Source organism: Xenopus tropicalis, chromosome 1 (genome assembly GCF_000004195.4).
Source record: "Xenopus tropicalis strain Nigerian chromosome 1, UCB_Xtro_10.0, whole genome shotgun sequence".
NCBI lineage: Eukaryota > Metazoa > Chordata > Amphibia > Anura > Pipidae > Xenopus > Xenopus tropicalis.
The window spans coordinates 160,959,694-160,976,104 of NC_030677.2; the positions used below are offsets into that span (position 1 = coordinate 160,959,694).

Genomic DNA, 16,411 nt, shown 5'->3' on the forward strand with positions numbered 1-16,411 from the left:
TAGTTATGGTGTCTATTAGCTATTTAATGTTAACTGTTCTCAGGGGTTCTTTTACAAACACTGGGCAAATTTGCATGTGGACAGTAAACCAAAGCAAATAGTGATCTGTTCTTTTTTCAGCCAGCTGCAGGTCGAACAGTGAAAGCAAAGCCAGTACAGGTATAGGACCTGTTATCCAGAATGCTCGGGACCTGGGGTTTTCTGGATAAGGGATCTTTCCATAATTTGGATCTCCATAACTTAAGTCTGCTAAAAATCATTTAAATATTAAGTAAACCCAATAGGCTTGTTTTGCCTCCAATAAGGATTAATTATATCTTAGTTGAGATCAAGCACAAGGTACTTGTTTTAAAATTACAGAAAAATAGGAAATAATTTTGAAAAATTAGAATTATTTGCTTATAATGGAGTCTATGGGAGATAATTCCGTAATTCGGAACTTTTTGGATGATGGGTTTCCGGATAAGGGATCCCATACCTGTATGTAGAAATGATCCCCAATTTGTTGTAGTGCTAATGGTCTGTAAAATATAGCAAGCATAACCCTGTGCAAATCAGAGAGAGTTCTCAAACAGAACACATTTTTATTTATAAAAATAGTAAACATGAATATACCACAATTTGTTTTTCAAATTTTAAAAACATTACTTAGGGAACAGATGTATTCTTATTTAAACCCATAAAATCACAGAGATCCAGGTTTCTAAATAATTAGGTCTAACCAGAAAGAATTTGTTCTAGAGTTCCTTCTCAGTGAAATGTCCCTTCACCAGACATTTCCCCTGAACATGTAAGGAAAATATCTCATTATATGTAGAGGTTAGCTGGCACTGAAAAAATATTCTACCCATAATATAAAGTCTCATTTTACTAGTACTATGTAAAAGTGGTGGTGTTGTCACTGAATGTTGGCTGACAGGCAGCAGGTATCATAGATTCACTAGTTATATCCTCAGAAGAAGTAATACCTAAATGCAGTTAAGGGTGGCTCAGGGATGACGTGGAAGAGTGAGTATATCTGGACTCTACTATTATACCACAGGAGATTTTACCTCCATATCCCTTTACCTATATATATTGGGTAATTTGGTGTAACAAGTAAATTCTGACAAAGAATTTTACACACGTCTATTCATTCACTACTGTGACCTGGCCTATGTCTAAATATAGAAATGAATACGAAAGTTAAGTAATAAGAAAATCTGGCTTCTCATTTAGCTTGCCTTCTGCTTGCTTTTGCCACTTGTAACAAGGAAGCATGTAAAGGGGTACTTCATCCTAAATTAACTTAGAATTTTTTAATTATTTAGATTTGTACTCAGCATTTACCCTAGACTGTGGTGAGAATGAGAGAATGGAATATGAATAGGAGAGGGCCTAAATAGAAAGATAAGTAATACAAACAAAAAAATTGTATGCTCACAGAGCAAGTTTTTTTTTTGCTGCTGGCTTCAGTGAATTCTCTTTGAACTCTGGAAAGAGGCAGCTGAGTAAGTCAAACAATAAAAAATATATAAAAAATGAAACCAATTAATAATCTTAATCTGGTTAGGTACCTGCAGAAAATGTATGTATTGGGTCAGTGTATGTGGCAGTTGGCAGACCTACAGGTTATGTTTCCAAACACAGGCTTCTTTGCCTCTCTCCAGCTTGCTAGCAAATGGCATCACTTGTTACTTATGATGGCATCTTAGCTGTGTAATAGGGTTGGTGGCAAATAATTGGTCTGAGCGGGTAAAACACAAGAAAGCTCTTCTGAAGACCACTGGAATTGCTTTTGAAATGCATGCAAAGTGGCAGATTCCAACAGTTTCTGTTGAATTCACACTCATTTTTTTGTTGTCACGTATCATTCTCAGAATGGAAGCTACCATCTTTTGTTGTTACAGAGTGAAATACTAAGAAAAAAAACAATGTCCTTCAGATGAATCATGTAATATATACACACAAAAATGTTTTATATTCTAAATCATAGGTTTTAATTTCTTTTTCTTGGCTTTCATTACAGGAGGCAAAGAGATCTTAAAGGCAGTTCTAGAGAAAATAAAAAACATATATATTAACAAATAAAACATATAGGAACAAATGAAAAACAATTTCTAGAAATTAAATAAGAAAATACAAAAATAAAGAACTGAATGCCATGGTGGCTTATTTGGTGACGAATAAATAACGTGCTAATTAAAGTGATACTGACACTAAAAACTACTCTTCAAAATATTAATGTACATTAAAAGTTACTTATAGGTCAATCTACATCATACTGTGTCAGTGTAACACTGATTCATTGTTAAGCTGGGGTCCCAAACCGGTGCTTCTTTCTAAAACACCCACTGGCACTTTGCAATAAAGCATGGCCATATTTTTTTTATTTTCCTAGTCAGCCGGCTCATGTATGGTTGTAACTGTAAGCTCTTTTGAGGAGGGCCCTCTTTTGTATCAGTAATTGGTTGTATTCTTGTCTTTGTTGTACAGAATCTTTATGTTTAATATATACACCCTTTATTGTACTGCTCTGTGTAAAATGTTGGCGCTTTAGAAATACATAATAGTAATAATAATATAATGATATTACAGAGGAACACTGGTGTGGGGCCAAAGTTAGCAATTAAATGAATTTGGGTTTTATCCATTTAATCTATAGACAGTGTGGCAATTATTTTACATCTATGCCATTTTTTAGAGACAAAAGACACCAAATCACTAATAAGAGTAAAGAAAAATATGCATTACTTACTCGCAAGTGGTGCAGATAGGACTAAAATTACAGAATACTGAAAGAATAAAAAAAAACTGCTGTTATGCATACAGACAAAATTAGGGTAAAATACTGTGGAATATAAATATTACCAGAAAACATTCAATTTATTGCAGATTAGTGTAAACATAGTAATAACTTTTCATGTTCCTTGGACAAAGTCAAACTGGAAGATATTTTAGTGTTTTGTAGCTGAGACTTTTGCCTGAAAAGTACAAGTACAAAAAAAAATTGCTTTCAATTAAGGGCATCTGCCTTTTATATAGCATATTTGCATGACTCTGAAAAGGCCATTTATTCAGGATGCTAGAGTACACATCTCATAATTTTGGCAATTTGTCCTCAATGAGGAGAGCAAAGACAACTGCTGGCAACTTCCAGGCAAAATACTAACAAATATATAAGATAGCGTTAAACAGGAACAGTTAAATACACAGTTAGCGGACTGTCACTTAAGGGCTCTGGCACACGGGGGAGATTAGTCGGCCGCGATTAACTCCCCGAGTTGCCTACCCCTGCCATCCCACCGGCGAACATGTAAGTCGCCGGCGGGATGGCAGACGCGGCAGCGCGATTTCGCGCAAATCGCCGAAAAAGACTCGCGAGGAGTTTTATCGCGGGCGACTAATCTCCCCCGTGTGCCAGAGCCCTAAGTGTGACTAAGTAAATATTTGATTAGGTGAGTCAAAAGTGTGGCGTTTTTACTAAACAATAGGAGGACTATTGGGGAGTATGCTTTTAAAATTTTGACTTGCATTCTCCTTTAAGAGCTTTTCTGTGCCTACACCTGTAACCACTATGTCGGCCAAGGTGCAGGCACAAGGAGCAGATTTTGGCACTAAAACACATACAAGTATGAGTATCGCCGAAATCTGTTCTATGTGCCTGCGCCCTGGCTGACACAGCAGTTACAGGTGCAGACAGAGAAGAGCACTGATTCTCGTCCTGCCTTTATCCCCAGAAATATGCACTGTTTACGCTTAGGTAAAAAAATGGGTAGAAAAAGCCTCATTTCAAATATTCTACAACAAATATTATATTGTCAATAAAATACAGCAAATTTCCATTGTTTTTAATAGACACTGCACTATGTGTCTTGAAATTCTTACTTGATAAGCACACAGAGCACACATAGCCAATTTCAATCAGGTTTCGATGGCAAAAGCACGCAGCTCTGTAATCAACATGAACAGGAGGAAGTAGATTAAGATGGGACCTCTGATCTGGATCAGGAAGAAACACCCACTGTAACAGAAAGATCATCCACAAATGTAAGTTTAAAATACAGATTAGGCATGTATAAAGAACAAAGGTTTGGTTGGAAAATGGAAAACATGCTGTAGTATCTTTACATGGACATTTTAGTATCAATGAAAATAAGTTTTGTAATTCTTAAAGGTAAACAAATAAAAAAAAATTCTCACCAACAAATACTGCAACAAAGAGTTGGCCTGTGGTAGCTTTAGATAAATTCCTCCAGTAATGTCACAAGCCTGTTAAAACACAGAATGAGATAAGACAGATATGAACTAATTGTGTCATTTATTACAACTGCTGTTTTGTTTTGTTTTTTGCTATACGATGTTTATGCAAGACACAAATTAAATGGGATCTAAACCCAAAATGATTAGACGGAAAGTAACTAACTGGTCCTTGGAGCACTTTTGCAGTTTACAATAATTTTCTGTTTTTGTGGTTTCTGAAACAGTAGCAAGTTTAGACAGATAATACCAGTGGCTTTCAACCCAACAGCTCTCTTTGAAAAACAGAGTGTCAGCGGCTATGTCTATGTACTTTCCATACACTTTCTCAGAGCTGTTGAGCCAAAAGCCTGTTTTTTGCTGTGTAAAACTGGTAATAATTTAGAATTAGCTACAAATAGAAAGTAAACGTAAACTGCAAAAGTTTATATAAAATAATTTTTTTGGCTAAAGATCGCATGTAACACTTGAGGTAGTTATTTACAAATGTGCCATTTTGAAAAATTCATATTAATTCTGACAGTGGTTGCAAGAGTGTATGGCCAGGTATTTAGAAAATGTCTCCCCTATGCAATAAGCTTCATGCTTCCTTTTTAACACCACAAAGCTGACCAATTTCTGGTTGTTCACTGAAAAAAAACTTGATAATCTCTAATAGTAACATGTGAAAAGCCAATGGATTTCACATTTTAGCTATTTTAGGATACATAAGAGTATGTTTTAAAGCTTTCATACCTGCTGTAGAAGTCCAGAATCAGAGTCTAAGACACAGGCATCAATGAGAATGCTCTGAAAAACAAAAACCACCGTATGTAAGGGGTAGCATCCAACAGCAGTTAGCAGGACTGGAAAGATAAAAGGTAAATACCTGCTTCTGTGCTGCAAATATCACATTCATAAAATTCATATACTGCAAAGCACTGTCTTCTGCAGCTTTGATTACCTAATACGTGGAAGCAATACAAAGAACATTACACCATTCTTTTAAAGGAGACACATAGCATAACTGAAAATTCCCCCAATCTAGTAGGCAATAATGAATAATATAATAATATATTTAATAATATAAATAATGTAATATATAACCAGTGTTTCACAATTTTTCACAATTTTTTATTGGAGCTTCCTAGACATCAGCTACAGTTCTTGTCCATGTTTCAAATGAGGAGTGGGCATAACCTAACGGTTCCTGGCCGAAGCACAGAAGGAGGAAGGTAGCCAATCACAGCCCTGCAGTCACACAAGAGAAGATAGTCTTTCCTATTAGGTAAGCCTAGCTGCTGATTAGTTCCTTTCCTACTGTGCAGTGTGCTGAGTGCAGCTGGCTGCCCTGCACAGCCTGGGAAAGGAGGCAGCAAGAAATTAAATAGATGGGCAGGACTATGTCTCCTTTAATTAAAACTGACTGTCTAGGAATCTAGAACATTATTACACAGGTAAAGAAATTCTGCGACCTTACCAAAATCCTGGACTTCACCTCCTGCCCTGCTGTAAGTTGAAAGAACATTACTTTATACAAAGGAAAAATTGTGTTTATCAACGTTCATAAAAATAAAGTAAAACAGTCATTAAAACTGCAGGCAGCAAATATGCGACCGCTTATTCACACTGCAACACTATGCACTATGTATGAGTTCTCTTGGTGCATTCAGATTGTATAACAATATTGCCATCAATATTTGATGCCTGACTTACTGTTAAACCTGTTAAGTGTTCAGTAATCCTTTTCTGGGAGGGGATGCAGGAATCCTCCTTTACATGCAAAGGTGTCCTGCAGTGCAATGCATGGCAACTCAAGTGTTGCTTGTTCTCAGTTTGATCAGAACATTTCATTTTGTATGTATTACATAGTAATGTCTGCTCCCGTAAGTAGAGATTCGATTAATAGAAAATGACTTGCATTGCAATATGTTGGAATGCAGGAAACTCTACTGCTTGCCCTAAGACATGTAGATCTATGTATGCACTCTTACAGTCATTACAATGATTGGCCTGGGAATAAGATTTTCCTTAACAGGCAGACAAAGGGGGTATGTTTTTTCTCCCTACAAATTGCCAAAGAATGCTAAAAATGGACATATTAACCAAAACACCGTATGGACAGAAAGAAGAGTTGCATATACATACCTTTTGTATCTTTGGCTATTTTGTTAATATCTAGATAAGGTCTGTGATCAGGAAAAAATCATGAATCAATGAAAGGGAATAAGGAAACAAGAATATTGTTACAGATATTAAAAAATATAGTCCTTACTTATATATATATATATAGTGGAGGAAATAATTATTTGACCCCTCACTGATTTTGTAAGTTTGTCCAATGAACAGTATCATTTCAATGGTAGGTTTATTTTAACAGTGGCAGATAGCACATCAAAAGGAAAATCGAAAAAATAACTTTAAATAAAAGATAGCAACTGATTTGCATTTCATTGAGTGAAATAAGTTTTTGAACCCCTACCAACCATTAAGAGTTCTGGCTCCCACAGAGTGGTTAGACACTTCTACTCAATTAGACAACCTCATTAAGGACACCTGTCTTAACTAGTCACCTGTATAAAAGACACCTGTCCACAGAATCAATCAATCAAGTAGACTCCAAACTCTCCAACATGGGAAAGACCAAAGAGCTGTCCAAGGATGTCAGAGACAAAATTGTAGACCTGCACAAGGCTGGAATGGGCTACAAAACCATTAGCAAGAAGCTGGGAGAGAAGGTGACAACTGTTGGTGCGATTGTTCGAAAATGGAAGGAGCACAAAATGACCATCAATCGACCTCGCTCTGGGGCTCCACGCAAGATCTCACCTCGTGGGGTGTCAATGATTCTGAGAAAGGTGAAAAAGCATCCTAGAACTACACGGGAGGAGTTAGTTAATGACCTCAAATTATCAGGGACCACAGTCACCAAGAAAACCATTGGAAACACATTACACCGCAATGGATTAAAATCCTGCAGGGCTCGCAAGGTCCCCCTGCTCAAGAAGGCACATGTGCAGGCCCGTCTGAAGTTTGCCAATGAACACCTGAATGATTCTGTGAGTGACTGGGAGAAGGTGCTGTGGTCTGATGAGACCAAAATAGAGCTCTTTGGCATTAACTCAACTCGCTGTGTTTGGAGGAAGAAAAATGCCCCAAAACACCGTCCCCACCGTCAAGCATGGGGGTGGAAACATTTTGCTTTGGGGGTGTTTTTCTGCTAAGGGCACAGGACAACTTATTCGCATTAACGGGAAAATGGACGGAGCCATGTATTGTGAAATCCTGAACGACAACCTCCTTCCCTCTGCCAGGAAACTGAAAATGGGTCGTGGATGGGTGTTCCAGCACGACAATGACCCAAAACATACAGCAAAGGCAACAAAGGAGTGGCTCAAGAAGAAGCACATTAAGGTCATGGAGTGGCCTAGTCAGTCTCCGGACCTTAATCCAATAGAAAACCTATGGAGGGAGCTCAAGCTCAGAGTTGCACAGAGACAGCCTCGAAACCTTAGGGATTTAGAGATGATCTGCAAAGAGGAGTGGACCAACATTCCTCCTAAAATGTGCGCAAACTTGGTCATCAATTACAAGAAACGTTTGACCTCTGTGCTTGCAAACAAGGGTTTTTCCACTAAGTATTAAGTCTTTTTTTGTTAGAGGGTTCAAAAACTTATTTCACTCAATGAAATGCAAATCAGTTGCTATCTTTTATTTAAAGTTATTTTTTCGATTTTCCTTTTGATGTGCTATCTGCCACTGTTAAAATAAACCTACCATTGAAATGATACTGTTCTGAGACTTTTCATTTCTTTGTTATTGGACAAACTTACAAAATCAGTGAGGGGTCAAATAATTATTTCCTCCACTGTATATATATATATATATATATATATATATATATATATATATATATATATATATTGCGCACACACACAAGAACAAACTAGAGAAAGCGGGTCACTAAACCAAGTATAGCAGACAAAGAACTCTTTTGTTTCTATTTTGAAAATGCAAAACCAAATCCTGGTACATTTTATAAGTCTGTAGGGTTCACTGTACAGATTCTCTTTTCCTATTATTTCCTATTAACTGTTCTGATGTAAATACATTAAACATGGTGCAGCACTCATATCTCTATATATATATTTTTATATATTGCTTTTAAATTGAATTCTGCCTACACAATGTATACTGAGTGCAAACTCATATTAAAATGTTTACAACCTTTGAGGCTATAATAAAAATACTTTTGTTATGAGAATAAAATGGATCAGCTTTTAAAGAGGATAAAAAGAAATCTGTTTTTCAAAAGAACAGATTTTTTTATATTTTGAAATTTCATGTGGCCATATTTTTCATTTCCCAGAGTGCCATAGCCATGTGACCTGTGCCCTGATAAACTTCAGTCACACTTTACTGCTGAGCTGCAAGTTGAAGTGATAGTGGGACCAGTCCCATACCAGTCAGTTGAACTGAAGAAGCTGCTCGGATGAGTAGTGAAACGTCTTCAATGATTACTTAACAAGTCCAGTTGCTTTAGATTTATTTATACTGGACATACCATGTCCTGGATGAATGAAAATCTTCATAGACACACATATACATATTATATATATATATATATATATATATATATATATATATATATATAATATACAGTCGTCCCACACTTGTATAACTTAAAGGATACAACAGAGAGCTTTTGCCAAGGATCCAGCTAACACAGTCTCAGTTTGCTGTCCGTTTATTTGCCCTGCTGTATGGAAAGGACAATGACGTTGAAGTCATACAAAAAAACAAATATATATATATAGTCCCAAAATCGGCACTCACCAAAACAAAAAAGTATAAACCGGGTGCTAACCACAACTTAACATATCCTCCTTAAGAAAGCACTCACGGTATTTGGGAAAAAAAGAAAATATTTATTTACACAAAAACGTCTACGCGTTTCGATCCATATAGGACCGTCATCAGGACAAAGACAGGAAGTGAGGTGCGTGTTTAAATATAGATACTATCCAATCGGTGTATCCATATAAGTAAACTAATGTTAACCCATGATGTGCTCATAAAAAACCACAGTATATCAATATTATAACCAGTAAATAGGTGCATTTAAATATAAAAGACTCCTCAATGTGTAACCAACATGTCTATTACGTTTAAAACAATCAGTAAGTGTTTATATCCTTGTTATAGATATATATGTATATCCTTTTTATAAATATATCACCATTAAAAGGTGAAATAAAAACGTATACAAAAAATGTTCAAATTAACCTCAAATTAATAGAAGTGTTAGTGCACTGAACTGCTTAGTATATAATAACACTTAGATCAAGGCTAAATATGGCAAACAAAGTGTTAAAGAACCATCACATAACAAAGTGGTATATAAATCTCACGTGTTAAAAATGTGATTTAAAACACATGCAAAGGTTTTTTTTAAAAAATATAAAGCGTTAAAACCATAGATTAAAAAGGAGACCGGTGTTATGGGACCCAAAGTTGTCACTTAAGGCTCAATACATCACTTAACAGTCCCATTTCACAGATTATCATTATACTACAGGACCTATAGGTATAGCACCTAACCACCTCCCTTTATTCAATTGTAAAGGCATGGGCAGCACATTATCAAATCTATCAGGCCCTATTACTGTCTAGCAATTCACAGGGACAAGAAAGTAAATACATAAAAAAGCACATTAAGTGCCTTCTCCCCAGTAGAATAATATGTCAGGATCCAATACTGTATTATATAGATATTCAAGAATTGATTTGCCCTAGACCGTGTAGTATCCCCAACAAACATCATATATCAATATACATTGCCGTAGTGTGTAAATATTTAAGACCTAATTAACCCAGGCAGTATAATATCCCTAATAAGCAATATCATGAAATAGGACAATAATAATCCCGTTCAATTGCAAACTCTCACATGTTGCCATATCTTAAGAAAAAATATGAACTCGATTGTCTCATAAGAAGCAGGAGAGTGAAAACATCTCATTCAAACCACGTGGGGCAATGGTATCCAATCTTCGAATCCATTGGGCTTCTCTCTGTAACAAAAGTTTGGATCTATCACCCCCACGTATCAAAGGAGGGATGTGATCAATCAGCATCGCTCGCAACATTGGCAATGAGTGTTTATGCTGCACAAAATGTCTTGCCAATGGGCTATCAGAATTTCCGGATGCCAAGGCTGCACGTATCACAGACCTATGATTGTTCATCCGTGTACGGAACATGGTGATGCATTTTCCTATATAGTAGAGGCCACAAGGGCACATAATACAATATATAACGTATTCAGATGTACAGCAAAGCCTGTATCGGATAATAAACCTCTTCCCAGTGTGTGGGTGGGCAAACGTGGGCCCTGTAATCAGGCATGGGTAAGCTTGGATGCTTTAGATGTGGCAATTGTAAGACCTGTGGATGCCTGATTACAGGGCCCACGTTTGCCCACCCACACACTGGGAAGAGGTTTATTATCCGATACAGGCTTTGCTGTACATCTGAATACGTTATATATTGTATTATGTGCCCTTGTGGCCTCTACTATATAGGAAAATGCATCACCATGTTCCGTACACGGATGAACAATCATAGGTCTGTGATACGTGCAGCCTTGGCATCCGGAAATTCTGATAGCCCATTGGCAAGACATTTTGTGCAGCATAAACACTCATTGCCAATGTTGCGAGCGATGCTGATTGATCACATCCCTCCTTTGATACGTGGGGGTGATAGATCCAAACTTTTGTTACAGAGAGAAGCCCAATGGATTCGAAGATTGGATACCATTGCCCCACGTGGTTTGAATGAGATGTTTTCACTCTCCTGCTTCTTATGAGACAATCGAGTTCATATTTTTTCTTAAGATATGGCAACATGTGAGAGTTTGCAATTGAACGGGATTATTATTGTCCTATTTCATGATATTGCTTATTAGGGATATTATACTGCCTGGGTTAATTAGGTCTTAAATATTTACACACTACGGCAATGTATATTGATATATGATGTTTGTTGGGGATACTACACGGTCTAGGGCAAATCAATTCTTGAATATCTATATAATACAGTATTGGATCCTGACATATTATTCTACTGGGGAGAAGGCACTTAATGTGCTTTTTTATGTATTTACTTTCTTGTCCCTGTGAATTGCTAGACAGTAATAGGGCCTGATAGATTTGATAATGTGCTGCCCATGCCTTTACAATTGAATAAAGGGAGGTGGTTAGGTGCTATACCTATAGGTCCTGTAGTATAATGATAATCTGTGAAATGGGACTGTTAAGTGATGTATTGAGCCTTAAGTGACAACTTTGGGTCCCATAACACTGGTCTCCTTTTTAATCTATGGTTTTAACGCTTTATATTTTTTAAAAAAAACCTTTGCATGTGTTTTAAATCACATTTTTAACACTGAGATTTATATACCACTTTGTTATGTGATGGTTCTTTAACACTTTGTTTGCCATATTTAGCCTTGATCTTAGTGTTATTATATACTAAGCAGTTCAGTGCACTAACACTTCTATTAATTTGAGGTTAATTTGAACATTTTTTGTATACGTTTTTATTTCACCTTTTAATGGTGATATATTTATAAAAAGGATATACATATATATCTATAACAAGGATATAAACACTTACTGATTGTTTTAAACGTAATAGACATGTTGGTTACACATTGAGGAGTCTTTTATATTTAAATGCACCTATTTACTGGTTATAATATTGATATACTGTGGTTTTTTATGAGCACATCATGGGTTAACATTAGTTTACTTATATGGATACACCGATTGGATAGTATCTATATTTAAACACGCACCTCACTTCCTGTCTTTGTCCTGATGACGGTCCTATATGGATCGAAACGCGTAGACGTTTTTGTGTAAATAAATATTTTCTTTTTTTCCCAAATACCGTGAGTGCTTTCTTAAGGAGGATATATATATATATATATATATATATGCCATTATCTGTCTGTCTGTCTAGACCTGGAAGTCGCACAGGATCTTAGCCCCGTTATTTTCTACAACACCGTATGTGTGTTGTGTGTGAGTGTTGAGTGTGAACTGAGACTCAAAGTAGGCCCTGGCATTTCAAGTACCTCAACAGCCCACTAAATAGTGACTGTCTGGCATCTTACAGCAGCCCCTCTGGCATTTGTTAGAATACACAATTTGCCATCCGGGCCTATATATTTATATCTAACTATCTTCTAAATACTGATGCATTACAGTAGATCACACTGCAGATAACTCTAAAGGCATGTGGCTGTGGTAAAACACACTGCAACAATCACCATTCCTACCACTAGTTCTGCCCAGAGTTGACAATGAGCAATAAGGAATCAGTTATAGATGGATACTTATATGAAAGGTAAAGGCTCTTAGATACTCTCAGACACAGCTTGGAAATAAATAACACATTATACAACTTTATTTGACTTAATAATCTAATTTTACTACTCTGTAAACTGAATCTCTAATAAAGCAAACTGACATTCTGGAATAACTAATACATGTTGGTAACAGTCCCAGTTACTTAGAAAAGGATGAATATTTTAAATTTTCTTACTTTTGGTCATGAGATCCTTAATATCATCCGCAATCATTTCATTTGCAGCAGTCAGTAATTCATATTTCCCATCTTTGCTCCCTGATGCATTAGATTCAAGGATGGATGCTTCTGCAGAAAGGTCACCACATTTCCACTGCTTACCCGGGAACAGAAGTCGACTAAGGAGGAGTAACACAAATAGCAAGTGTCTAATAAATGTTCCCATGTAACAGGTCATATCTTTCCCATAAAATATTTGGGGTGGCGTACTGACATGGCTTTTACAGGTACAAAGAACTGAACTGTTTTTCAGTTCAGCAACTGTAAGCAGCCAACACTGTTGTGGTCCATCTGACATAAAACTCTCTGCTCAAGAACGCTATGATCAGATTTAACAGAAAGCTAATCCTTTATAGGGGTACACCTCTATCATTGTATGTGGTAAGGTTATTCTGAAGGTTATTCTTAATGAGGTTGGGAGTTTGCCTTAAGCTGTGCACTTTGTTATTACTGCAAGCTAAATAGCCTTTCAGTGTTAGTATTCTTCATAGGGAATTATAGGTCGCTGTCATGCTGCATGCCTCAGCTGTTTCATTAACTATATATAGAAGATTGCAACAGACATACTAACTGTCCCATTACACAGGGGTTCTGAAGAACTATATTAAAATTTGCAGAGGACACCTTGGCATCCCCACAGATATGCTCACCGTCTCTTGGGCATTGCAGATATCCCTTATATGTACGCCCACACCAGACTTACCTACAACTATTTTACTATGCTAAAAAGGCCGTTTTTTGCACTGGCAGCAGACATCTGCATTGATGACACCTTACCATATCAGAAACGAACATATATTGCCAGAGACTGCCCCAATAAATTTCATGCCATCTGGGTTGCTTGGTAAATGCTCTAGCTCTACTAATTAACTTAATGCCTGCATACACTGTGGTACTAATGCTATTTACTTGCCACACCTTTTCTTACCTTCCTGCTTTCTTTCTTTTCCGTTTCTCAAACTATTGCGTAAAAGTTTGGGAAAATAATAACTTTTAAAAAAAGGGACCTATGTGTTGCTGTAGGCATAGTAAGGCCCAATGGTGTGGGTGGCAGTACACTTTCATATAAGTTAAACCAAGTGCAGAAATAACATAAGAGGAGATGAGGACAAAGGCAGTTAATTGTTTTTGCACTTGATTTACTAGTTATGAAGGAGTTGTTACCTGTGGTGCAACTTGTGGCCAATGGGTCCGCCTGCCACTCACACAAATGAGTGTTATTCTCCCTTTTAACTATTATTGATATTGGTACAGATAAAAGCTCTGTTTACCTCTCTTGAATATGACTGGCAATGACAGCAAGCTTGTTATTACGGCCCATAAATAGATGGGAATTCCCCATCACTATTACTGCATCAATGCATTTTGGAAGTGTTACCTGCCGAAAATAAAACATAAAAATGGTTATAACAAGCCTGCATATTAGCATATTTTTAAACACAGTTACATTGGGCTAACATGCCTGACAATTACATAATAAGCTGGATGTAATTTAAAGGCAACACAGAAGGAACTGATAGGATTGGATACAGAGAAATAGAATTGTATGTGATTGCCAAGCAATTAGACTGAGATGAATGGTCATGTGATTGTTGTTATGATACTGATCTGAAGCTGCTGCAACACTGCAAGACATTTGCAGTTGAATAGTCTGCTGTACATGGAGTACTTAACAACCAAATAAATTATTTTTTAGTGTGTGGGTAGTAAGCTCAACTTTTAACAGGACGGCTAACCTACCAGGACCACTTGTAAAATGCAATGTGTCTGGTTCATAAATGACTTTTTCTTTACCTCTGAATGATTAAGTGCCTGCTGACCCCACCAAATAGGATTCACATCAACAACAACAACCAAAAGATTCACGTCATCATCTGCAGGAAAGAAGGAATTTTTGAAATGCCTATTCTAGCAATAGGATGGGTGTCAGTTCTCTATTATCTTTAAAAATTCTACAAAGCATTTATATGCATTATGGTAAATCACTACCATCAACTGAATAATATATGCCTTTACAAATTCCTTTCAAATGTGTAACTATATTGAAGTTTAACAGTTCTCAAGAAACTTATTCCCTGCAGTCTGCACTTGACGCTGCTGGTTCATTCAATATATTTTTCTACCAAACTGGAATCTTTTAGGGCTGGTATCTACTAAAAGTTGGCAAGACCCATGATTCAGCATGGGATTCTATTGTATGAGAGCAACAGAGTTAGTTGGAACCATTGTGGGAAGCAGCTAACATTGATAAAGCACAGATGCCTATAGACTAGAAGTTATACAGGTAAATCTTTAATGTTATAAGCTATATAACATATGATAGTATAATTTACAGTAGCATATTCATTTAAGATGCCAGCATTATTAGCATGTAATAACATTTTTATACATATAGTGCAAACACACTTTATTATCATTTATCCTGCAAAATTCACAATTCAGGGTACAGCTACAATGGAGACATCTGTGGACCTACAATACAGGCAATATCTTAATGGCAGTTAGGGTTGGGAAGGCAATTTTACACAATGCTGGGGCAACACAAGATTTAAATAAATCCATGAGAAGGGGTAAGTGAAATGTCCGCTTGGTACAGGCAAATTTGCCTGTGTTCCATTTTAGGTTATAACATTTATCATTTTCATGCACATACTTTTATGCAGTGCGGCATTTGACATTTACTGAATAAGGTCCGTCACACTGGATGATGGCATTACCCTATATTTGGCAATCATATAGGAGTAGCACTGTATGTTGGCAAAGGTTTGTCATCTGCTATGCTACACAGACTTGTTTCAGAGAATAAGGAGTTGTTTGCGGCAGATTATTAACTGATTGCTCAGTTAATAAAAACTAGTGGGGGATCCAGTGGGGAACTGATTGATGTAGAAATAAAAATTGAACTAGGTTTCTAAAGTGTTTATAAAAAAGGCTGTAAAAGATGTTGTATTAGGGACCAGTACCCACTTGTTATGCCACTGGCCTAGACTGGCAATATGGATATTCTGGCAAATGCCAGTGGGGCAGCTGTTAGGTGCTATAGACTTGTGCTTTATTTTGGGCCAGTGGGTCTGCCTAGGCCACCAGTCCACCTGCATTAAATAGCTTATAATAAGTTGATATATGAATTGCATGCAGTTTCCAAATGATTCCTGAATGTGTCACTGAGCTGTAGGTCCGTTGTGCGCCTGTCAGCATGGGACATTTCCATAGCTACCCTGTAAGTAGTATTCTGTACTAACCGGAAGTGGCAATGGTATTATGGTGCGTATTTCTGGGTTTATATAGCGCAGGGCTTTATTATCATCCTGCACTTTTCACAATGCGCCCAAGCTCTGAATTGTTCTGAAGAACCCCAACACCAAGCATAGCCTGGCAGCCTCTCAGGCGGCACCCCCACACCGCACAGCCGCATTCATAAAATCCACAACACCCAGGTAACTCACCAGAAGCCATAGCAACTCTTCTTCTCAGAATGAAACAGCCATTGCACTGTCGCACTCCAATGACGTCGTCCGCGTAAGGGCGTCTTCTGTCA

The 16,411-nt window shown here is 37.0% G+C and overlaps 1 protein-coding gene across 3 annotated transcripts; it reads right to left on the bottom strand.

Moving 5' to 3' along the window:
• Window positions 1-550: 550 nt before the first annotated feature.
• On the bottom strand, window positions 551-16,403 carry gtf2h3 (general transcription factor IIH subunit 3). 3 transcript variants are annotated; one of them, XM_012956635.3, is made up of 13 exons: window positions 16,320-16,401; window positions 14,668-14,747; window positions 14,145-14,251; window positions 12,832-12,992; window positions 8,912-8,977; window positions 6,367-6,396; window positions 5,699-5,727; window positions 5,108-5,182; window positions 4,975-5,028; window positions 4,183-4,251; window positions 3,868-4,003; window positions 2,738-2,774; window positions 551-2,034 (listed from the first exon to the last, which is right to left on the bottom strand). In XM_012956635.3, the coding sequence occupies exons 1-13, from the start codon at window positions 16,327-16,329 to the stop codon at window positions 1,965-1,967; spliced, it is 924 nt and encodes a 307-aa protein (XP_012812089.1). In that variant the 5' UTR covers window positions 16,330-16,401; the 3' UTR covers window positions 551-1,964. The 3 variants fall into 3 exon arrangements, with proteins under 3 accessions (XP_012812089.1, XP_012812094.1, NP_001120625.1); NM_001127153.1 differs by having other exon boundaries at window positions 568-2,034; window positions 14,038-14,251; window positions 16,320-16,374; XM_012956640.3 differs by lacking the exon at window positions 14,668-14,747 and having other exon boundaries at window positions 16,320-16,403.
• Between the last annotated feature and the right edge of the window lie 8 nt (window positions 16,404-16,411).